Below are 25,236 nucleotides of genomic sequence, written 5' to 3' on the forward strand. Positions count from 1 at the left end.
TGAAAAAAAAAATTCTACTGTGGCTTAGGCATAAGAAGTACCCCGCCTGCTTGCCCAGACTGTCCATGTGTACCCGGTTCTCTCTAGTTTTTGTGAAGCTAAGATGAAAGCCTTTGGTACCTCAAGCACAGGAACGGAATAAAATTTTTTATTATATCATCAAAGCTAAGATACCGCCCTATATGACTTACTTTGTCTCCTTTATTCTGAAAAATATTTAAAGCATAAAGCAAAATAGTATAATACATTTATTTAGACTTTAAAAAGAATAGGAAAATACACATTGTATATTATGGTCACCAACCTCCTATGCCTAAAACTTTTTGCTTCTTGGCCTCCAGTAAAATAAGCCCACTGGTCTAACGCTCGGTCTGCTGTGTAGAGCAGTGCATCATGAAACCATCACCCTTGCTTTAACACAACTGGTGCTCACCACTCACATAAAACGGAAGAGTAAGCTACCAAGAAGACAGAGCCAACCCCCCTCTCCAAAACGGCTGAGTCTTCCAAGTCGTAACAAATACATCCCCAGAAAAACAACATGCGGTCCTCACAGATACTGGCAGCTCCAAATCTGTATTCAGTAATTATGTAGCTAACCCCGTTCACATTATCTTTTGATAGAGTAACAAAGCTAAAGATTGCACTAAAAGGTAATCCTGTGTAATCACTGTTTACAAAATAAATCCTCATTTCCATTTAAAACAATGTGGAAAGTTTGAATTTTAATATGTTCTCTACCTCTACTTAGTGCTTTATTAATGGGGTGACCACTCTGTTTGACCTATTGCTGAGATCCGTTAGAAGTTCAGGAGACCATATGGACAAGCAGATGGGTTGTGTAACTTAATGCCATTACTCAGAATGAAGTAAGGGATAAACATAATTTGCATTCCTGCCCATCCTTCCTGCATACATATTATTAGCTTCATTTTTAATACGGACATCAGAAGGGAAGATAATACCTTGCTACCAAAGCCCAGATGCCAACTAATTACTACAAGAGACTCCAGCCCTGACATCATAGGCCAGGCCTCTGACCACACTCCATCTTACCCAGTGACCCCACTGTGGTGATTAATAGCTTGAGTGCTAAGCCCTAATGAGTGTGTCAGATCTTAGATGTTCCATAAGCTAATGCAATTAGCATTATGTTGAATAGGATATTTTAGTCTCTTGGTAGAGAGATTCATGCTTTATAGGAAATTATATGCCTTTTCACCTTACGGTCTTTGCATTTATTTTATAATCATCATTCTAAAAGGCCTCTATAAATAGAGACCTTTCAAATATTAAAGAAAAAATAAACACATCCTACGTTCACTGAATGGAGAATGATCGTTGGGATATCAAGCTCTGTCTGAGTCTCACTGGATGCTACAGGAAGCCTGCGTTTCCCAGCAACCCCAAGCCCTGCCTCTAGGTAAGGAGGTGCAAGAGTTCTAACCAGTGGAATGAGCGCAGAAATACTTTTTTTTTTTTCCTTCCAGATCCGGCCCCTAAAATATCCCATTGACCTTCCATGCTGCCGGCATTCATTCTCTGTCCAGACGGAGCAGATTTAGAGACACTACAAAGCCTTACGCAATGGCATAGCCACTGGGTGAAACACTGCTTGATAATGCATTGCTTGAGCGAAATAAACCAGTATAGCCGCAAGGTGCTGGGACTTTGAGGTTGTTTGCTTAAAACTAATAAAGTCAATTAAGACTTGACTTAATTAAAAATTTATATAAATTTTTTCTTGCTTATGAGTTCATCAACAATCTACTCAACATGAAATCATGAATATAAAGGACCTGAATTCTAAATTCAATAGAAATGTTAATTCACTAAAGGAATCTGTTTCTGTTGTATTAAAAAAAAGGGGGGGGGGCAACATATCTTAACATTAGCACATTGTGGAGCTCAGGACAAGATGACTTTGTGTGTTGCTCTAGCAAATCATTATAAAGAACCCTGACCCCTGGGACAGAGAAAGAAAACCTGAAGCACAATATCTACTACTTCTACAGTCATCAGAACTAGCAGTCATAAGCCTTCAAGCCACTTCCAAAGGAGGATCTCAGAAAGTGTTTTAGAAGCAGAATTTTTCAATGACATAGCCAAATAGCATTTTAAAGATACCTATTGTTACTGGGGGAAAATGCACCAATTTAACATAACCAAACGGGTACGGGAGACATATACTGAATTAATGTAAAATTGCTAACATACAGAAAAGTGGAAAATACAGACACACACACAATCACACACAGGATTACTGGGGGAAATTTTTACCTGGTGTACAACAGACAATATACTAAAGAATAATTATTATGTCACTAAACAAATGACTTTGGTGGGCAAAGGCCTGAATTAGGTCTGTCATTTTCTTCAGGTAAAGAGGGAGACATGAGAAAGGCAGAACAGCACAGTGATGAAATGTTTAGGGTCTCAATTTCTATCTGCCACTAATGAGCTGTTTGGCTTGGAAATACATTTTGTTTTCTCTCTATGTCATCAGCTACAGAATGGAGAGAAGTTAATACTTATTTTATAGATTATTAAGAAGATTAGGTCATATGACACACAGCAAACATTTAGAGAGGTCTTAGCTGAAATTTAATACTAATAAATATTGGATATTTTTACTAATGATATAGTTTGATCACTATGAGCCATGTTATCCTCACTTGGAAAGAAACAAATTCCACTAGATGACTTGTATGAGTACTTTAAGCAGTGTATTCTGAGTTTATACCTGTCTCTTAAAGTCACATATGCCATTGAAAAATGAAAACTCAAATCTAAATATTTCAATAAATGACTTAAAAAAATCTATAAGACAGTCTGCTCTGCTGTTGAAATTGATTTAAAGAAGACAGGTGGCATACAAATGCACTAATTCATTTCTATATATACATATATAATATTTAACATTCAGAAACGACATGGTACTTTGATTTATTCATTATCCCTCATGAATAATCCTCATTTGAATATGAAATGTAACAAGATAATTGTCAGGCAACCATTTAAATTTTAAAGTGTCATATTTAATGAGTACAGAGATAAAGAATTATTTCAATCATGCAAACGTGAATGGACCCAAAAGGTACATAATCACGCTCCATTTTCACAGCTTAAGGTGAAGTACTTCCTTGGCTTATCAACTGTCAACAGCATTCACAGTTTCTCATTCAGGAGAAAACATTTCTAGTAACTGTAGCAATCGTAAGAGATGATACTAACACTGTAGTCTATAGACTTTATTCCAAATTAAATGGACTCTTAGAAGGTCCATAATTTAGTAAATCTTAGGTTGTACAAAGAAATCCTCATTCAAACAACTATTCTAGTAAGACTCAGAATGATGTGAATAGTTTATGATCCTGATTCACTAAAATTATTAAAAATTCCATTCCAATTACCAGTTTAGTTGATTTTAAGTGGCTCATATGAAAACAGGGTTTTCCTATTCCAAAATGCCACATGTACAACATTGTGGGGTGGACGAATTGTTTTCTTAATCCAGAATTATGTTTATTCAAAAGAACCTTACCTCCTGCATACATTACAGCCAGCATAATGGATGATATCCATGCTATTTCACTGTAGCTGGTGCTGAATATTTGCTGAATTTCTTTGAAGAATACTGTGATGGCTTTGGGGAATGCGTATGAAAATCCGATGGAGATAAAAGACGCTGCAACCACTACCCAGCCCCATCCTCCATCAGGAGGTGGGTGTAGTGGTGGGCCACCTGCAGGTGGTGGCATTTCTGCTCTTCTCTTTGCAATTCAGGTAACCTGTTTTCAAATAATGAAATACAGATTTAAACCCTATTTTCATTTTTATATTTCACTCTTGATCGACATTAAAATAAATAGTATTTTCCAGTTAGAGCTACAATTATACCATCTTTCATGAATATTTTTAATACCCTTGTACTCAGAAAGTTTTCAGAAAAGGAACTTGAATAATGGAATGAGGTATGTAACTTTGACTGCTATGTGCTAGGACCTGAAAGCATTTAATTGGTTTATGGAAGCAAACATTACTTGAAGAAAAGTTAAGATTTCAGATCTGTACTGAAGTACCAACCAAAAAAAATAAGAGCAATCTCAATCTGATTTCTAAGTATAAAGAAAATGGAGCTAGCATCACTTAAAACGGAATATTTTTTAATACAAAATGTTTGAGTTTTTATATAATCATTGATTGAAAAAAAATAACTGAGGTTACTTAAAAATACTTTAGCACAGATCTGTTTTCTAAACCTATAAGAATGCAATTCCAACTTGGAATTGCATTAAAGTTAACTTAGGTCATTAAAACCATACAATTTCTAATCTTATAGGTTTAGAAAATTTCTTAATGAAAGATTTTACATATTTTTTGTAGCAATGATATTCTCTTAGTCAAATGGATAGTACTTTATTGTTTATTAAAAGAAAGGTACTCTCTTTTTGGTTATGCCAAGGAACATAATTGTTTGCTTTACAATCCACTCTCTTGTGGAAACAATGATCACACATAATTTCATACAATTGATATTAAATTGCAAACAACTTTGTTCCCTAATACCAATATTTGTTTGTATTATGCAACTTTACTGAATTCACTGATGAGTTCCAATAGTTTTTGGCAAAATCTTTGGGTTTCTGTAAACAGAGACAATTTTACTTCTTTCACTCTGATTTGGATGCCTTTGATATTTTTTTCTTCTGTAATTAGTCTGATTAGGACTTTAAGTATTTGATCACCATTTATTTGCCCTGTTCTACTAATTGATACACACTGATGACATGAAAGATTTGAATGTCTTCAGTATATTTACAGTCTGCTTTTGTAATAATTTTTGCTTTCTTGGCAATAACAAAAATTATCTATATATGTAATTTGAATTTCGGCTTATAGCACAGGAGCACTGGAAATAATATATTTTTAAAAGTATTAATACTTAAGAAAGAAAGAGAAAAAGAGATGTTGTACATGTGGGTTAAATGAGCTGGAAATAGCAATCGACCTTTGAAAGTTGTCTGAAGAATATGAATTTACATATTAGTGAAGTTTGTTAGTATATTTTAAAGTAGTCAAACTTCTTATTGCTTGAAAATATCTTTTTTTTAAAACATGGGAGAATACTAAGGAAATACCAAAGGGCATTTATGTGGGCATCTACTTTATTTTATTACCAGAGCGTACAAATAATTATGAAATTTAAAGACCTTATTCTGCAATTTTCCTGCTGTATAAAGGGAAAAAAAATCTTTCATTATTAATTCATGAGATTAAACTCATAGCTTTTATTACATCTGCTATCGTAAACACTTAAAAATACAACTGGATGATTTATTTTTCAGTCATTTCAAGAGTCATAATAACATTTCTAACTAATTTTAATTCTACATTTTTAGATAACCATATCAAGTGAATAACACTGAAATTTACTAATATTCAATTATGTTATAAATATTAATATTAACATTTACTAATGAGCTAGGTTGATGTTGAGATTTCTATTTTACATATAGAAATCTATGCTCACAGAAAAAGTGAACTCATTGCCCGAACCAGGAGGTCACGGTTCAATTCCTGGTCAGAGCACATGCCTGGGTTGCCAGCTGGATTCCCAGTGAGGGGTGGGTAGGAGGCAGCCAATCAATAATTCTCTCTCATCATTGATGTTTCTATCTCTTTCCTTCTTATTTCCTCTCTGAAATCAATAAAAATATATTTTAAAAAAAGAAAAAAGTGAAACCATTATATGATTGAGCTGTTTTTTCCTCTTTGCACAATTTAGCAGTTTATCTTAGTATATGATCTTTTATTTTCTATTTATAGCATATTTCCTTAATTTTAATTGTAACCACATACTACAAATTACAAGTAACTATTTATATACCTCTTAACACTTTCTTATCTCCTACCTGTTTTGTTTCTTCCATATAAATTGAAATCTGATGATATCTTAACTAAGTCATTGCAAAGTGAACTCAAGACCAATTAACCCTTGAAAAATTATACTTTCAAGTTTGTCACCTGTTCATTATTAACAACTCTTGAGATGACTAATAGTCAAGGTCCAAATCAGACACACTCATTGGCCTCATTTATTGTCCCTTGCTCAATTCTATAATATTTTATACAACTTATGGCTTTTATTTGTTGGGGCATAATCAAGAAAACGGAGTATAACTTTACCTGTTGACAGATTCCCACTTGAACAGACTTCTTTGGTTTATACGTGGAATTGGTAAGTCCAGTCACTATTCCTCGAAGTGTGGTATTTGAAGGCAATACAGAGGAAGAGAGGTAGAGCAGACTCCAGATTATCTAAAGAAATAGAAAACATGGGTTACATATATAATTGAGTTCTACAAGTCTCACTGAAGCCACTAGCTATAACTCGTTCCAGTACATTGTGACTAAGGTTTAATAATGAGCAAAACTGAATATACAGGATTGGGCAACAGTAGATTTGCAGTTGTGAGTATGCAAAACACAAAGTTTATTCATGTATTATTTATTAATTTTGTATTATTTTCCATATGAACAACTGTAAATCACTTTTGCCTCACCTTGCATGCATATATACATATATCTAGGTTTATATTTCTTTGCCAATCCATTCAAAGGATAACTAAAGTATGAACAAAATGATTAAGTATGTGCATGAGAAAAAATATAAAATGAAGAATTAGTTTTTGAAACAATAAGCAACAATAGATTACATATCCACCAATATGAGAAGGGAATTTATTGGCATTCATTGAGTGTAATTCAGTTAAAGAAAATATCCATTGACAATGTAAATAAGGAGAAATTTTTAAAAGAAAATTATTAGAAATACTATCAATAATACACATGTCTTACAATGAGACAGACAAGGTCATGAGAAAGAAAAGTATTTTAGGACTCCTCTGATTTAGAATTCAAACCTCCTAATCAAGTCTGGGCGACAGATGAACCTGCTAACCCTCCCTAATACATCAAATATCTTTATTTCATCTTAAATCTGGTGGTGACTGTATAGCAGCTAGTCCTTAAGAGTTTATTTGGTTTGGCCCAAACATTCCTTTGCTTAGATTAACACTAAGAAAAAGTCAACTCTTTCTATTACATAACCAGCTGCCTGCCTTGCATCCAGGGCCTCCTGACCTGAAGTGGTGAGTGAAAGCTGACCAGCCGTTAGGTCAGATGAGGTTGGTATGAGAGAATGAAGAAAGTCTGTGCTCTAGTAGCCAAGTCAGTGAGAAACTGAGGGGAGGGGAATGAAGACTGGAAATTAGAAAGTCATGGATAAAATCTGAGAGATAAAGCCAAAATTAAAGTTTTAACTTGTGCTGAGAAGGATGAGCTCACCTAAATGGGCCTCCTAAGTCTGGGTCACTGCAGTGGGTACAGGTGCACATCCTTGGGAGCCTTGGTGACTTTTTTAAGCCAGATAGCTCAAGCATAGCAGCTCCATCCTATCCCAAGGAACCAGAACATCCACAGGTAGGAAATACATTTTCTCTCTGTTCCCTCGGGCAGAGAGAGCTGGCTTGAGTTCAGGGCAAAGCCTCAGAGGAAAGCATTAGACATTCCTAAAAATTGGGCTCTGTCCCTCTAGTCTATGCCCAATTATTATGGTTTATGAAGACCCACACAAGGATCATAATAACAGAAATCTTGACAAGTCCACGTTCTAAATTCTACAAAATTTTCACAGAGCCTTAACCTAACTAGTCTAGACCAATCCATATCTAGAGCTTTTCCCCCCTGGTAGGAATGGCAATAATAAAAGATTTTACATTCCTTTCTCTACATCGATTAATATAGTATATTTTAATACACATTTATGCAGATATTGTTATACAATGCATATATTGGTCTTTGGTTTTAAAAATAAAAGACAGTATTTTACAATTTGTGTGTTTGACAAAAAAACAAAAAACAAACAAACAAACAAACAAAACACACACAAAAAAAAACACAAACAAAGAAAAACACAAAGAACAAAAAAACAATAGAAGACCAACAATTCTTAAAGCAAGTGAGGAGGCTGTCATTGAATTTGAGAAAGCAACTATTCTGGAAAGTTTCCTTCAGTCCAAATAGGCATAAAGCTTATTCTCTTCTTAAAAAAAGAGTGTAAATTACTATAGCTGGAATCTGGGCAGTGGTTATCAGCAAATTTGGTTTATTTGCAATTTACATATATCCCATGTTTTATAATGGGTTTTAGTTATAACAGAATGCATTGAAAAAAAATTACTTTAGAGAATTTCATATTTTTCTAAAGATTCAATGAATTATCATAATCCCCAAAACTAAGAGAAAGTTGTATTTTTTAATCACACTTATAGATGCAGATATAAAAAATCAGAGGTGTGAAGTGATTTTTCCAGTGTAACGTCCAGCAAGTGATCAGATTGGTACCATGACTAGTGTCTTTTTGTCTGGCCCATTGTTACTGATTCCACTTGAACACACCAACTTGGAAACTGTTCTGGCTGCTTACAAATATCCTCCTTCAGTTTTGCCTCCATGATGAAGTCCCAAGTTCAATTTTTGCACATAATCTCTCCTGCCTTGTCCATTGGAATTCAAATACTTGTTCTTTGGAATGCAAAATCCCAACTATCCTTCAAAATCTTTAGAAATTCATCATTGTTCCAACTTATTCATACCTATTTTTTTTTATATATTTTTATTGATTTTTTTTTTACAGAGAGGAAGGGAGAGAGACAGAGAGCCAGAAACATCGATGAGAGAGAAACATCGACCAGCTGCCTCCTGCACATCTCCCACCGGGGATGTGCCCGCAACCCAGGCACATGCCCTTGACCGGAATGGAACCTGGGACCCCCCAGTCCGCAGGCCAACGCTCTATCCACTGAGCCAAACCGGCTAGGGCCATACCTATCTTTTTATAATGTTTTTGAAAATACAGACTACAATATATCATTGTTGTTAACAAGAAGGTGACTTGATGACTACTGAAAATATCTGACTATTTCAAGTTGTGGGGAGGAATACACTTCCCTCTACCCTGCAGATTCTTCTGGCTCATTTAATACATACATATGTATGGGAACCCACATACATGAGAGAGTCAGAGACCCCACATGCACAAGAGGTTCAAAGATAGAAAGGGCGATTGAGGTATATGGGACACCCTGAGCTAGGGAGGGAATGCATCGTGGGGCTTCAAAGGGTCATTGCAGGATGCTAAGAGCAGATGTTCAGTAAATAGAAGTCTGCCCTGGTCTACAGATACGTAAAGTTATCTCTGATATTGTCTTATTATGGGCGAGACCCCTGATTCAAGTCCTTCTAGGTAGTTAAGGGAGGGGCAGAAGTTTCTCCTGAGTCTGTGACTAGGTTGGCCTTTAGCTCAAAGTAATCTGCACACCACAGAGGCACATATTGGGGTGGCTCATTCTGAACCCGCACAAAGTGTTTGTCAAAAACTTATGTGGGAGGATATGCTAACCCCCAAGAACTTTGCCTTATCTTCTAGAAATCAATCTTTGTTGATTACTTTATGAAGAAGATCTAGGATAAAGAAGTAATGCAACTAGCTCTGCCAGGTGAGGTTTTGTTGTTTGGAGCATCATTCCATACATTGAAAGGTTGCAGGTTGATTTTCAGTCAGGGCACATACCCAGGTTGTGGGTTTGATCCCTGGTCAGAGTGCATTCCGAAGGCAACCACTTAATGTTTCTCTATCACATTGATGTTTCTTTCTCTCCCTTTTCCTTCTTTTCTCTCTAAAATTAATAAAAACATATCCTTGGGTGAGAATTAAAGGAAAAAAAAAGTAATGAAAATATCAGCAATGGTCAATAGTTATACTCTAGTATTATATTCAAGGGTCTTTCTCATTCAGCTGTACAGAATATCAGAATGTTTCTTTACATGTTTTATGAATATTACCAAATCTAAATCAGGATACATCAATTAAATAGTCTATGCCAGGAGTGTGGAACCTTTTTTCTGCCAAGGGCCATTTGGATATTTATAACATCAGAAGTGGGCCATACAAAATTATCAACTTAAAAATTAGCCTGCTGAACTTGGTCAAACATTTAATTAACTCACCCCCTAATGACTTGGCGGGGCCAGACCTAATGATTTTGTGGGCCTTATAGAGCATGCACACATGTCGGACATTCCCCACCCCTGGTCTGTGGCATCCAGAATTTTATGTTTCAAAATACAGTCCAGAAATAATGTACTTAGCAAACTAATCCCAAATTAAATCAGTAGTGGTTAGGAGACTATTGGCTTCACAATAAATTTTTCTAGATAGTCGCAGTGGTTCTCAACCTTCCTAATGCCGTGACCCTTTAATACAATTCCTCATGTTGTGGTGACCCCAACCATAAAATTATTTTTATTGCTACTTCATAACTGTAATTTTGCTACTGTTATGAATCGTAATGTAAATATCTGATATGCAGGATGTATTTTCATTGTTTGTGACCCACAGGTTGAGAACCGCTGGTTTAGAGCTAAAGCACGAGTTATTCTTTACATCTTACCTCTAAAACGGCCTGTTTTCACCTAAAGGAATTAATATGCTCCTTTGCTCTCTATTTCCTCTTTATTATATAAAAGGATATAGGAGAGCCAAATTAATGTACAATGTTTAAGTTTAGGTGACAACTCGCCCAACTTTATAACAAGAATTAAGCTGAACCAAATATTTTCTTTTCCAACACATAACTGAATTAAAATTGGAATCTAGTCCTGGAAAGTTGTGTTTGTTTTTTGTGGTTTTTTTTTAAAGTGGTCCATCTTTTAAACCCTACTGACTGATTCACTTTGACAACTAGACAAGAGAGGTGTCAATAGTGCATGGCCCACAAAATGTCAGTAACACAAAACCTATTTTTAGATGTAAATTATAGCTGCAGTTAAAAGGGCTCTGAAAATGTTCATTGTAATAGGGTCAAACTAACTAAAATTGTTTTTATAATGGGAAAATAATATGAACCAGCACAGAATTATTTATGAAAAATTAGACATTGATATCCCATACTAAACAGTTCCCCTAATACTATACTTTTAGAATTTTGAAAAGACAATTATTATGGGCTGAATAGTGACTGCCAAAAAGGATGTCCATATCCTGTCCTAACCCCCAGATCTATAATATGCTTTACATGGTCCTATAGACTGAATATTTGTGTCCCCCCCAAATTCTCATGTTAATATCTAATCTCCAATATGATGGAATTAGGAGATGGGGCTTTTGGAAGGCAATTAGGTCATTAGAGTGAAGACTTTGTAAACGGAATTAGTACCCTTATAAATGAGGTCCCAGAGAGCTCCCTGAAATACTAACAAATGTGAAAGTGGCTTTGGAACTGCGTGACAGGGGTTTTGAGGTACATACTAGAAAAAGATTAATGCCTGTAAATGACTGTTGAGAGCAATTCTGGTGAGAGCCTAGAAAGAAAAGCACAGAGCTATAGAGAGAGCCTACATCTTCTTAAAAGAATACCTGTCATCTTAAATAGAAAATGGTAGAAATACAGAACATAAAGGCCATTCTAATGAAGTCTCAGATGGAAATGAGGAAAATGTTACTGGACAATGGGGGATAGAATGTCCTTGTTATAAAGTGGAAAAGAGCTTGGCTGAATTATGATCATCTTCTAACTTCTACTGTAGGAGCTGTGATGAAATTGGACATTTAGCTGAAGATATTTCTAAGCAAAATGTTGAAAGAGTGGCCTTGATTCCTCCTGGCTCCTTAGAGGAAAAAGTCAGAAGAGAGTAGTGAGCGAGAGAGCGAGCACAGGGATGGTCGGCTGCAGGAGTGGAGCACTGCCCAAATCAAAGGAATTTGTTTCTTCAAGCTCTTCTGGAAGCGATTCTGACAGTGAAGTTGACAAAGAGTTAAAGAGGAGAAAGCACGTTTCTTCAGAAAAACCTATAAAGAAGCAAAAGACTGGTGATGTCAGAGGAATGGCAGCATAAGGGTTCAACTTTTTTTTTCTCCTGGACATTTCAACAAGTTAACCATCTATAATTCAACAAAGAAATCCCTTCCCTGCTCAACACAGATCCACACCTGAGAGACCCTCACAATGAAACACGTAAAGGTGGGATCCGGAATTAAACAGGAAAATGAGAAGAGAGAAAAGTGCAGCTGGCCCGCAGATGCAGCTCTGTAGCCTGTAGCTCAGGGCTCGGCCTGCAGGGAGAAGGAAGAAAGATGGCAGTAGCAGGCACTTCTATTGGCCAGGCTGGAGGAATAGAGGGCTGTGGGGCCAGAGGGAGCGGGGAGCCCAGCAGGGTGAGCATGGAGCAGTGAGAGAGCGAACATCCCTGTTTCAGCATTACACACGGTGGCCAAGGCATGGAAACAACCAAAGTGTCCCACAATAGAGAATTGGATAAAGAAGATGTGGCACATACACAATGGAATAGTACTCAGCCATAAGAAAGGATGAAACAGTGCTGTTTGCAACAACATGGATGCACCGTGAGAACATTATGCTAAGTGAAATAAGTCAGTCAGAAAAAGCTAAAGTTAAAAAGCTATGATTTCACTCATACGTGGGATATAAAACTGAAACTCATGAACACAAACAGCATTGTGGTGGTTGCCAGAAGGAAGGGGGTGGAGGGAGAAGGCGGTCCTAATATAAGGTGACAGGAGAAGATTTGACTCTGGGTGATGTGCACATGGTGCAATAGACAGATGTTGTAACATCGGAACCCACACCTGAAACCTATATGTTCATGTTGACCAATGTCGCCCCAATCAATTTAATAAAAAAACATAAAATAAATAAAGTAAAATAAAATAAAATAAAATAAAATAAAATAATAATAAGAAGCAAAAGACTACTGAAGCTTCAAGAGCCCGTCATCTTCTAAGCAGTAGAGATAATGTTTCAGACTGGGAAAATGAGATCTGTCAGTGTTCAGGACTTGAAAGGAAAAGTACTAACTGATATTAGAGAATGTTGGATGGATGCAGAAAGTGAAATAAAACAAGAAAAAAAGGTATTTCCTTAAATCCCAAGCAATGGAGCCAGCTGAAGGAACAGATTTCTGGCATTGATGATGTAGCAAGAAAACTGTAAAGTCGGAGCCATATAAAACCTGTACTGATCTAGTTGGTTTGACCTGTCTTTTTACATTGGCTTTTCTTTTTTAATCTTTACTATTAAAAGTATTACATATGTCCTCTCCCCTCCCCCCAATTTATCCCCTCCAACTTACCCCTACCCCCAGCCCAAGGCTTTTTTTTTTTTATTTTTTTCCAATCTATTGTATATTTGGATTGCAGAACAATTTGTAAGGATACATTTTTTAATGTGCATTATTTAAAATGTTCAGAAGAGAGAAATGAACGAAGGCAGGCTGTTAATCAAAAAGGAAGCAGCACTTAAATATTTGGAAAGTTCTCAGACCATCCATACTGAAAAGGATGAGAAAGTGTGGTAAAAAGAAAAACACTAAAGGAACACCATTCCACAAGATTAGTCATACATCTCTACAGAAGCCAGAGTTACTATAAGACAGTGGAAAAATGACCCCCAAGACAATTCAGAAATCCTGAAAGCTGTTCATCCCTCACAGGCCGAGTACCAGAGCCCCAGGGGCAGCGTGGTTTCAAAGGAGGGTCTGTCTGAGCATGTAGGACTTTGGCATGTGCTGCCTCACTCATTGGTTCTGCTCTCTGCACTCCAGCACTGAGCCCCCTGGCTGCCCCAGGTGCAGTTCCAGTGGGCCCGAGTATGGGGTCATTGTGGTCACCCCTCTGGAAGATACAGGCTGAAAACTTCCATGGTTTACAAACTCTTCCACCATCTCTGCCTGTGTGCAGAATGCAAGAGCTCTGGGGGCATGGCTGTCTCCACCTAGATTTCAAAAGATGCCAGGCAGAGCTGCAGGCTCGGAATCCCATCCAGGAAGAGCCATAGATATCAGGGGCAGAGCCCAAGCAGAGGACTGCTGCAGGGGTGGGGCTCTGCAGACAGCCCCAACCAGGACATGCCCAGGGGAGCCCTGAAGAACCAGTGGACTCCAGCCCATTAGAGTCGTGGAGGTGAGACTACAGCCCCAGTGAGTCAAAAAGGCAGAACATCCAGTCAAAGAAGATTATACTTGACCATATGACAATGTTGTTTGCTCTTAAAGTTTAATGTTGGGTTTGGGACTTACTTAGGACCTGTTACCCCCTTCTTCTTTCCTATTTCTCCCTTTGGAATGAGAGTAGATAGTCTATACCTGCCTCACCATTATACTTTGAAATATGTATAAGTTCACAGCTGGAGAGGAATTTGCCTCAGGATGATTCAAACCTAAAGTCTTACCCATATTGGATTTCCATGACATTTAGATGAGATTTTGGACTTTTGAATTTTAAGCTGTTGCTGGAACAAGACTATTGTTGGGGCTATTAGGATGGAATAAATGTATTTTCATGAGAGAAGAATTTCAACTATAGAAGACCAGGTGTGGAATGCTATAGACTAAATGTTTGTGCACCCCCCACACCCATTCATATGTAGAACCTAATCTTCTCTGTGAGGAGGAATTTGGAAGGCGCCTAGGTGATGAGGGTGGATCCCTCATGAATAGGCTTAGATAGGATTAGTGCCCTTATAAAAGAAGGCCACCAGGAGAGCTCCCTTGTCCCTTCTGCCTTGTGAGAAGACACAAGAAGATGGCCATGTATGAACCACGAAGCTGGTTCTCACTAGGCACTGAATCTGCTAGCACCTATTTAACCTTGGACTTTCCAGTCTCCAGAAAGCCATCCAGTCTACAGTATTTTGTTATAGTAACTCCCACAGACTAAGACGAATGGCAAAAAGGTCTGATTAGGTTAAAGAATTGAAGAGAGGAGCTTATCCTGGATTATCCAGGTGGTCCCTAAAAGCAATCACATGTATTTTCATAAGAAAGAGGCAGATGTGGCTCCGTGGTTGAGCATAGACCTATGAACCAGGAGGTATCTGTTTGATTTCCGGCCAGGGCACATGGCTGAGTTGCAGGCTCAATCCCTAGGAAGGATTGTGTAGGAGGCAACCAGTCAACAATTCCCTAATCATTGATGTTTCTATTTCTCTCTCTCCCTCTCTCCCTTCCTCTCTAAAATCAATAAAAATATTTCTTTTAAAAAAAGAAAGAGGATACTACAGCTGAAGCCCATTAAAATGGACCACCCAGTGAATTTAGAGAAGGCCATGCTTGAGGACGTTTTACCAGACTAAAGATTGGGGGGAAATGTATTCCTCAACCCTGCAAGCTCTGTAATATGTGGCTTGTCCCTTTTCTCTTTTCATCCCTGTGTGCAAAGATGAAAAGTTTCATTCCCTTTTCTAGTAGCTATTAAACATCCTATATAATAAAAGCCTTATATGCTAAGAGTCTGGTCATCTGGTCATCGGTTCAACCAATCAAAGCGTAATATACTAATGATATGCTAAGGCTGCTCAACTGCTTGCTATGACATATACTGACCACCAGGGGGCAGACAGTCAACCGGTCAACCAGTAGCTATGACGTGCACTGACCATCAGGGGGCAGATGCTCTGACTGGTAGGTTAGCTTACTGCTGGGGTCTAGCTGATCGGGACTGAGCGAGATGAACCAGACATGCCCTGGAGCCCTCCTACGGTCCCTCCCTGGCTGGCCAACCTCCTGCATCCCTCCCTGGCACCAATTGTACACTGGTGGGGTCCCTCGGCCTGGTCTGCACCCTCTCAGAATCCTAGATCCCTCAGGGGATGTCGGAGAGCCGGTTTCAGCCCGATCCTGCAGGCCAGGCCGAGGGACCCCACTGGTGCACGAATTTGTGCAGCAGGCCTCTAGTAGCTAATAACAGCCAACTCATGCTACCAACATTTTTTTCTCCAAATCTCTTGTCCCAGAACCCCAACTGCACTGTGTGCATTCTCTGGCTTTCAAGATATCATAGCGAAAGTATTATAAAATATTTTGCTGCTGCCTAACACAAGTTATCATTCTTCTTAACTCCTCTAGCAGGGTCCTGACCACCAGCTGCCCATCACTAAAGCCCATGCTATATATTGGAGGATTTTGTTTTACATGTCCAATCTGATATTTTGTTGTTCTCTCAAACAACTCCAGTATCTTAGGATTTACAACAATAGATACTTATTTATTTTCATGCTATTTGGAGGCTATGGGTCAGCTATATCTTTGGTTGGCTCTGGTGTTTTAGCAGACCTTCAAACAGATTTTTATTTTTAGGGATCTAGACTAAAGGGACATGTTCTCATATTGGAACATAAGGACTACAGGTATAGAGTCAATACATACAAACGCATTTAAAGCTTACTCTTGGACATGACGTGTATGTCATTGGCTTGCATTTTATTGTCATATAGCTTAGCTCAAAGTCAGCGGGTATGGAAGCATGAGAAGCATGGGTAGAGACAATGATTATGAACAAAAATAAAAACACCAAATTAATTTCACTCATTGTGTATAGTAGAAGACACAAGTAATAACTTGATTAAGTTCCTAAAAGTTCCACAGCCCTTTGCTTCCAAGTTTTAGAATCCTGACTAATACCATTTCTCTAAATTCACTGGGTGGTTCATTTTAATGGGCTTCAGCTATAGTATCCTCTTTATAGGCTTAAGTCAGACACTAGTAAATTCTTTCAGTTTGCCAAATAGTGGGAGTGTAGGTGAAGAAATGATCAATGGTGTGGTCCCCAAAGGTCTAATACACTTAACTTTTCTATAATTAAGTCTATTGAGAGAGACATTTCTCACACAGAACTGAGTTACTATTTGCACTAACTAGGACCAAATACTTTAATAAATATTGTTCAAAGGGTCATACTATAAAACGTGCTACCAGCCTGAATAGAAAGGAATAGTGACTGTTGGAAATGTACAATGGCCAAGTGATTAGAATGACTATTGTCCTGTAATTTGCTTTATGTGACGTACAGAGATACAACACTGAAAAATTTAAATACATATATCACAATAACTGTCACAGTATTATAATAAAGTGTTGTAACCCTTTGCACAAGTGACTTTCTGGTTCTTAGTTTGCTTTTTTGTAAAAAAAAAAAAAAAAAAAAAAGAAAGAAAGGAAGAAAGAAAGAAAAAGAAAAATAGAGTAAGATTAAGTGTTCCCTGATGTTCCTTTTCAGCTCATATTTGATTCTCTGATACCAAAATAGTCCTATTTATAAACTTAGCATGTGAAAAACATATTTCTCTCTTTCTCTGGGAAAATGCTACTGCCATTCAAAAATAACTAATGAACAGATAGACAGTATCTGAGCAAGTTTTTCAAGATTCTAAAAACTATAGGCTGAATGTGAAAAGTTCATTTGAAAGAAACAAGTGAGGGAATTCCAGATTGTAAACAGACAGGGACATGTGCTTAATTAAATACTAGAGGCTACTAAAGGTCAAGCATTAGTTCCTTAAATGTGTTTAGAATTGTATTCAATTCCCAAATCACAATTTAGTTTCCATAAAAGCTCTTGTATGACATCCTCAGAAGATGGTATACATCTGAATAGTTCTTCATTTCTCATGATTAAAATATTGAAGTATATTGTCTTGTGCTGTAAAAGAATATGTTCCCAGGATAACATATTTGCCAATGATACTTCTGGTAAGAGGTTAATCTCCAAAATATATAAAGAAATTATACAAATAAACACCAGAAAGACAAACAACCCAATTAAAAATGGGCAAAGGACTTGACTAGACACGTCTCTGAAGAGGTACTACAGATGCCAATAGACATATGAAAAAAATGCTCAACATCATTAATTATCAGAGAGATGCAAATTAAAACCACAATGAGACAGCATCTCACACCTGTCATAATAGCTACCAACAATAAATCAACTAACAACAAGTGCTGGCAAGGATGTGAAAAAAAAAGATCCTACACCCACTGTTGGTGGGAATGCTGACTGGTGCAGCCACTATGGAAAACAGTATGGAGTTTCCACAAAAAATTAAAACTGAAACTGAATTTTGACCCAGAGATTCCACTTCTGGGAATATATCCTAAGAATCTCAAAACACCAATTTGAAAGAATATATGCACCCCTATGTTCACTGCAGGGTGTTTACAATAGCCAAGATCTGGAAACAGCTCAAGTGCCTATCAGTAGATGAGTGGATAAAAATGCTGTGGTACACATTTACACAATGGAATACTAGCTAGACCTGGAGATTATTATGCTAAGTGAAATAAATCAGTCAAAGAAAAATAGCATATGATTTCACTTATATGTGGAATCTAATGAGAAAATAAATCGAAGAACAAATTAGAAATAGAGGCATGAATACATAGAATAGACTGACAGTTGTCAGAGGAAAGGGGTGTTGAGAGACTAGGTAAAAGAAGATGAAAGGATTAACTAAAAAAATGTATATACTAGAGGTCCAGTGCACGGATTTGTGCACTGGTGGGGACCCTTAGCCTGGCCTGCACCCTCTCACAATCCAGGACCCCTCGGAGGATGTCAGAGAGCTGGTTTCAGCCCGATCTCCGCAGGCCAGGCCAAGGGACCCCACCAGAGCACAAATCCGTGCACCGGGCCTCTAGTATGCATTTAAGATCTTTGATTAATCTCTTCCCATCCTCTCCCCTCCCCGCTTCTCTCTGAGATTCATCAGTCTGTTCCATGTTTCCATGCCTGTGCATTGAGTGTCTGACCCCTGGTGATCATTGCACATCATAACTACTGGCCAGTCGGCTGGCCACTCACTTAGGCTTTTATATATATACTAGAGGCCCAGTGCACAAAAATTTGTGCACTTGGGGGGGGCGGGGATCCCTCAGCCTGGCCTGTGCCCTCTCGCAGTCTGGGACCCCTCAGGGGATAACCACCTGCTGGCTTAGGGCCGCTCCCTGGGGGATTGGGCCTGAGATGGCAATCAGACATCCCTCTGGCAGCCCGGAAGCCCTTGGGGGATGTCCACTTGCCAGTGGGGAGCAGGCTTAAGCTGCAGTCGGACACCCTTAGCGCTGCTGAGGAGGCGGGAGAAGCTCCCACCACCACCGCTGTACTGGCAGCCATCAGCCTGGCTTGTGGCTGAGCAGAGCTCCCCCTGTGGGAGCACACTGACCACCAGGGGGCAGCTCCTGCATTGAGCATCTGCCCCCTGGTAGTCAGTGTGTGTCCTAGTGACCAGTCATTCCCAGTCTTTCTGCTGTTAGGGTCAGTTTGCATATTACCCTTTTATTATATAGGATAGAGGCCTGGTGCATGGGTGGGGGCTGGCTGGTTTGCCCTGAAGGGTGTCCCAGATCAGGGTGGGGTTCCCGCTGGGGTGCCTGGCCAGCCTGGGTGAGGGGCTAATGGGTGTTTGCAGGCTGGTCACACCCCCTTCAGGGTGGGGGTCCCCACTGGGGTGCCTGGCCAGCCTGGGTGAGGGGCTGATGGCTGTTTGCAGGCTGGTCAAGCCCCCCAAATAGGGACCCTCACCCCATGGAGGTTTGGCCAGCCTGGGTGAGGGGCTGGTGGCTGTTTTCAGGCTGTCCACACCCCCTTTAGGGTTGGGGGTCCCCACTGGGTTGCCTGGCCTGTCTGGGCCAAGCCCCCCAGCGATGGAAGCACCCAGCCTCTCCTTTTTTTCTTTTTTTTAATTCTGAGATTTATTTACCTTCTATAATTGAAACTTTTTGTAGCCTTGAGTGTAGCTCAAAGCTGGCCGGGGTGGGCGAGAAGCTTGGCTTCCTCCATCACCAGGGGCAACCCAAGCCTCCTGCTCTCTCCAGCTCCATGGCCATGGCTGGCTGAAAGCAGGTATCTGGGGTTTATTTATCTTCTATAATTGAAACTTTGTTGCCTTGAGTGGAGTTCAGAGCCAGCCTCGGAAGGCAGGAAGCTTGGCTTCCTTCATCACTGGAGCAACCAAGCTTCCTGCTCGCTCCAGCTCTGTGGCTGCTGGCTGCCATCTTGGTTGGGTTAATTTGCATATAGTTGCTCTGATTGGCTTGCGGGCGTGGCTTAGGGCATAGCAAAAGTACAGTCCATTTGCATGTTTGTCTTTTATTAGATTAGATATATATGACACAGACACAGACAACAGCATGGTGATAGCCAGAGGAAAAGAGGGGGGTGGGTAGAGGTGGGCAAAGGGAGGTAAATGGAAACGGAAAGAGACTTTGCTTGGGGTAATGGGTGCATGATGCAGTGTGCAGATGATGTTTTGTTGAGTTATACACTTGACACCTGTATGATTTTGCAAACCAATGTCATCCCAATAAATTCAATAAAAAGTAAATAAAATATATTCCCATAAAAGTGGGACAATTGGTTTGATTTTGCAAGTAAATCACATGAAGATATTTTTCAAAGATAGAATGAAAACAGCACTTCACATATTATATACTCAAATGTTTTAAAGAAGTATTTAATAGTACAATTCACACACCGTACATCTTTGTTTCCCATTTATCCCATTTATATACCCTTAAATTTAAAAAAAATTTATAATAATAAAAGCATAATATGCTAATTAGGCCAGACAGCCAAATGTCCTTCCGGACAAAGCCGTGGCGGCTGCAAGGGCCGAGGGCTGGCAGCTGTGGCGGCTGGCAGCAGCAGCAGGGTGGGGTGATGGGTGCGGCTGAGGGCTCCTGGACTGTGAGAGGGGGCAGGCTGGGCTGAGGGCCCCACCCCCCAGCCCCAGTTTACAAATTTTCATGTACCGAGCCTCTAGTTATACTATAAACTACCAAACAGGAATCATGCCAATCATATATTGCTCAATAGAATTTAAATAAGATGATTAATAATGAATAAACATTTACAAACATTCCAAAAGATATTCCTCTTGTCAAACTTACAAATTTTATGACACTGATATCAGTGGGGACTGTTAACTGCCATCATTTCTTATAAAAGATCAATGAAACCTAGCTGAAATAGGAGGTAGAGCTGAAAGTGATCACTTTCATGACAGTTTATGACATTCTGAAGATTCACTATGAAGATTCTCTCTAAGGAAGCCTCACTGTGAAGTTCCACAGAACTCACAATTTCCAACCCTGTATTTAGAATTTGATGTTATTGTTCCGTAATATTCACTGAACACTGGTCATGAAGTTAGTGCTGACTGGAAAAAAAAATGAACCCGAATTTAAATACCACCTAGACTGGAACAACATGAGCTGTTGAAAATAAATCAATTGGCTGATCCTGCATGTCACTCTGGAAGGTCACCGGAATGAACTCTCATCACAAACACAGAGAAGAAACTCTTACTGTTCCCTTTCCCCTTTTCTCACTGCACTAGTCAAGCCTGTGGCTCCCACAAAAATACATGAATAAATAATCAAATACAGTCCTCTGGGAATTGATGCCATACATGTACCAACACAAATTAGAAGTAACACAACTACTAGAAACCTTTCCCCATTGCACTTTGCATTCCTTTTCCTCCCCCTTAGCTTTCTCCTAAAGGCTGCTCTCTTTCAGTTTTGGCTGCCAACTGGGCAGAAGACATCCATAATTCCAAGCATCATCTTCAAATTAAGCATTTCATTAGTTTCCCTTGTTTCCAACTTGCCTTTTTCGCATACACCCTGGCATCTACCGAGCATTTCAGACCAGAGATTCCCCTGCCTGACTGGGTTCCGTTCAGCTCCACGCGATTCACTCATGCTTGTTCTGTCTTTGCTTCAGCCCTGGATGAAAAGCTCTCGCTTACTTCCTTGTCCTAATGCTTCCTTTACATTCCTTCATGCAACACAAGAGAGCATGGCGCTCTCTGGCTTTTGTTTGCTCCTACCAAACACCCTAGCCTGACAGACAGCGTGACAAACATTTGAAATAGGAACGAGTTGCTATCCCTTCTAGCCTGCTTACTAGAATGACAACGTTTCAAATCTGGGAACAACAGCAGAAAGGGGATTCCAGTGGAAAAGATTTTAAACACAGAAGTTAAATAAACTTTTCCTGAAAGAATTTGAGGCTCTGTATGCAGTGATGTTTTAGGAGACAGAAGATCAAATTTGGTGTAGATTTGGACAGGGAACATTTTTGCCATTACTGCCTGCACCTCAGCTTTGGGCCCTGAGGAGCAGTGACTTTGGGAGTGTTAAGAGACATGAACTGTTATTTACATAGGCAATGTTGTTGTTGCTGTTTCCACTGATGGCATTAGCAATGGTGAGAAACAGTAATGGAAAAAACGATTTGATCTCTCTCTCTCTCTGATCTCATGTGATTCCAAGAAATATTTAGTTGGAGACATATTAGAGAATTATTGTTTTTTCTTTAATTTTTATTCTGCTTTTTGAGCAAGAGAATTATTTAGTTAGTCTGCATTTTAGAACATAATCCTAAAGATAGGGTTAAGAAAATGACTGAAGGGAGATAGAGGATATATCAGCAAAATAGTGAAATGCATTATAGTAATCTAGATAAGCCCTCCCAGAGTAGGAGGGAAGATTTATTATTAAAAATAATGATTATACTCTAGCCAGTTTGTCTCATCAGATAGAGTGTCGGCCTGCGGACCAAAGGGTCCCAGATTTGATTCCAATCATGGGCACATATCTTGGTTGCAGGCTCCTCCCCGGCCCTGCCCTGGTTGGGGCACTTGGAGGAGGCAACCAATCGATGTGTTTCTCTCACATCGATGCTTCTCTCTGTCTTTTCCTATCTCTCCCACTTATATGTGGAATTTAAAAACATCAAACTCATAGGAACAAAGAGTAGAGTGGTGTTTGCCAGCGGGTCTGGGATGGGGGATTTGAGAGATGTTGAATGAAGGGTACTCACATTGAGTAATAAGATAAATACATTCTGGGGATCTAATATATAGCATGGTTACTATAGTTAAGTAAACTTTATTATATACTTAAAGTTTCTAAGAGAGTAGATCTTAATTGTTCTCACCACCAAAATATTTGTAATTATATGAGGTGATGAAGGTGTTAACTACTCTTATTGGGGCAATCATTTCATATACGTATGAAATCATGTTTTATGTCATAAATTTACAAAATGTTATATCTCAGTAAAACTGGGAAACAAAGATACCCCCATACACACACAAAGCAATGAATTAATACTAAGTTTTAAAAAATGGTCACCTTTTTGGGGAGCAGGTTGAGGATGAAAAAGAAGAGGAATAAAATTATTTTAAGTGATGCTTCTAGTGAATTCTTCAGTTGAATGGTAGGCTCCAGAATATGCATTATATGAATCTTCTTTCTAACTTATTCAAATGTTACTTAAAATTGGTTGTATTTATCAAATCTATTTTGGTAAAGTATATAATAAATAGTAATTTTCTCTTATCTACTTAATAGAAGAAAATACTGTAGGAAGGAATTTTATATTATTGTCCCTGACTCCATTTATTGCATTTTGTTTTCTTTTTTAATGTGATGTACTTTAATTCTTTAAAAAATATTTTAAAACATTATAATTAGTCAAGTACTCCTGAGGAGTAAGAGAAAAGTGGATTTCTTAGTTTATTTTTTATTTTTGAGAAATTACAAGCTCATTTAGTGGGGGCTGGACCTAATTATCTTTTATTGTTTTTCAAGTACATTTGCTGTGCTTGACTAGAACATGGTAATAAAAAAACAATAATTAATAAATATACATATATATGTATGTATTAGTGTTCTGTTAAGTACACATTTTTTAAAAATCAGAAGCTACTTGACATAAAAAAGAAAAGAGAAAAATTATGTCAGCATACTAAAAAACACATTAAAATGATATGTTTTAATAAAGTAAAACTAATTTAAAATTAGTTTATTCTAAATGCACAAGAAATCAGTATAAAAGAAATTAATTTTCTTCATCCAATTAGTAAAAGAGCATAGTAAAAATACTAAAAAGTGAGGTAAATTGTTTATACCTAGAAGCATAATAAATCAGAAGCAAAATCTGTCAAATGTGAGTCATTGAGAACATCAATCTGTACAATGACTCTGCTGTCAAGTTCAGGTTTGAGGCTTAATCATTTTAAGAACAAGAACGACATGAGTCATATTTTATCCAAGAGACACTTGGGAACACATATTCATGATGGCACCCTCATAAATTTCTTGAAAATTTGCCTGAAGGTCGATTGACAATGAAATAATAGAGATTTTAAGTTTTGAACAGATTTCATGAAGGTAGGTTTAATTAATATTTAGCCTGCATTGCTGCATTGTCATTTGGTCTCATGAATATATTCACTGGGAAATATGAGATCATCTGCAAAACTAGTAAAACATATAATAGTCCTGAAGTACACTTAATAATTAAGTGCATGATGTGTAAGCAATGAATAATATCAAAATATCTGACTCCAGGTCATTTTTTCTAAAGGGTTAGCTTTCCTTTTTAATGTTTTATACTGAAAGAAACTAATTCATTAATTTATAACCTACATATTTTTTATTAAGTCATGCATCATACTTATTCAAGGACTATATAGTAACACAATAATGGTAGATTGGGAAATTGGCCACAAATTATCCCCCTCCCTGTATTCACCTCTTTAAATAGTTCCCTTTCACTTTTACTATGGGTTTGGCCATGTGACTTGCTATGTGCTTTTGTCTCTGTTGGGCTGCTATAACAAAATACTATAGACTGGGTGACTTAAACAACAGAAAAATATATTTTCAGGTACATTTAGAGGTTGGAAGTCCAAGATCAGCATACCAGTATGGTTGGGGTCTAGTAAGAATCTTCTTCTTGGCTTGCAGAAAGCCACCATCTCACTGAGTATTCCCAAGGCCTTTCCTTGGTGCATATATGCAGAGAGAAATCAAGCTCCCTAGTGTCTCTTCTTATAAGGGCAATAATTCCATCAGACCAAGCCCTTACCCTCATAATCTAATTACCTCTCAAAGGCTCCATCTCCAAATACCACTACATTGAGGGTTAGGACTTCATCACACAATTTGGGGTGGGTCATAAACAATCAATCCATACACCGTGGTCAATGCAACTGCAAGTAGATACTTGAAAACCATTTGTACATTTGAGCCCCTCCTCTCTTTCTATTCTTGGGACGCTTGTCATTACTACACTATAAACTTGGAATCCAAGCTAGCCTGCTGCATAATGAGCAGCAAATGCCTTGTCCCATCTTCATCCTTGCTGACCTAGGCCAGCTCTGTTATGAAGAGAATGACCTGAGAGCCAAAGATCAGTGCTATCACTCTCTGAGACAATTATAACTATAGATTAGCCCCACTCTCCCCACCTGATTGGATCTTTCAAATATTAACACTAGTTTTTATGTTACCTAGACTCGC

General features: G+C 38.4%; 1 protein-coding gene and 1 pseudogene across 11 annotated transcripts in view; one reads left to right on the forward strand and one right to left on the reverse strand.

Moving 5' to 3' along the window:
* The window catches only part of SLC16A7 (solute carrier family 16 member 7), a 164,787-nt gene that overhangs the window by 61,192 nt on the left and 78,359 nt on the right, over nucleotides 1–25,236 (reverse strand). For 10 of the 11 annotated variants that reach the window (XM_036299178.1, XM_036299183.1, XM_036299185.1 and 7 more), the window contains 2 exons: nucleotides 6,190–6,321; nucleotides 3,545–3,791 (listed from right to left, as the gene is read on the reverse strand). In XM_036299178.1, coding sequence (XP_036155071.1) covers nucleotides 3,545–3,761 — 217 coding nt within the window. In that variant the 5' untranslated portion in view covers nucleotides 3,762–3,791; nucleotides 6,190–6,321. Of the gene's footprint in view, nucleotides 1–3,544; nucleotides 3,792–6,184; nucleotides 6,322–25,236 lie in introns of all 11 variants that reach the window. The other variant, XM_036299179.1, reaches the window with a different exon arrangement.
* On the forward strand, nucleotides 11,785–13,076 carry LOC118650632 (annotated as a pseudogene).

The sequence above is a fragment of the Myotis myotis genome, unplaced genomic scaffold (genome assembly GCF_014108235.1).
Source record: "Myotis myotis isolate mMyoMyo1 unplaced genomic scaffold, mMyoMyo1.p scaffold_m19_p_3, whole genome shotgun sequence".
Taxonomy (NCBI): domain Eukaryota; kingdom Metazoa; phylum Chordata; class Mammalia; order Chiroptera; family Vespertilionidae; genus Myotis; species Myotis myotis.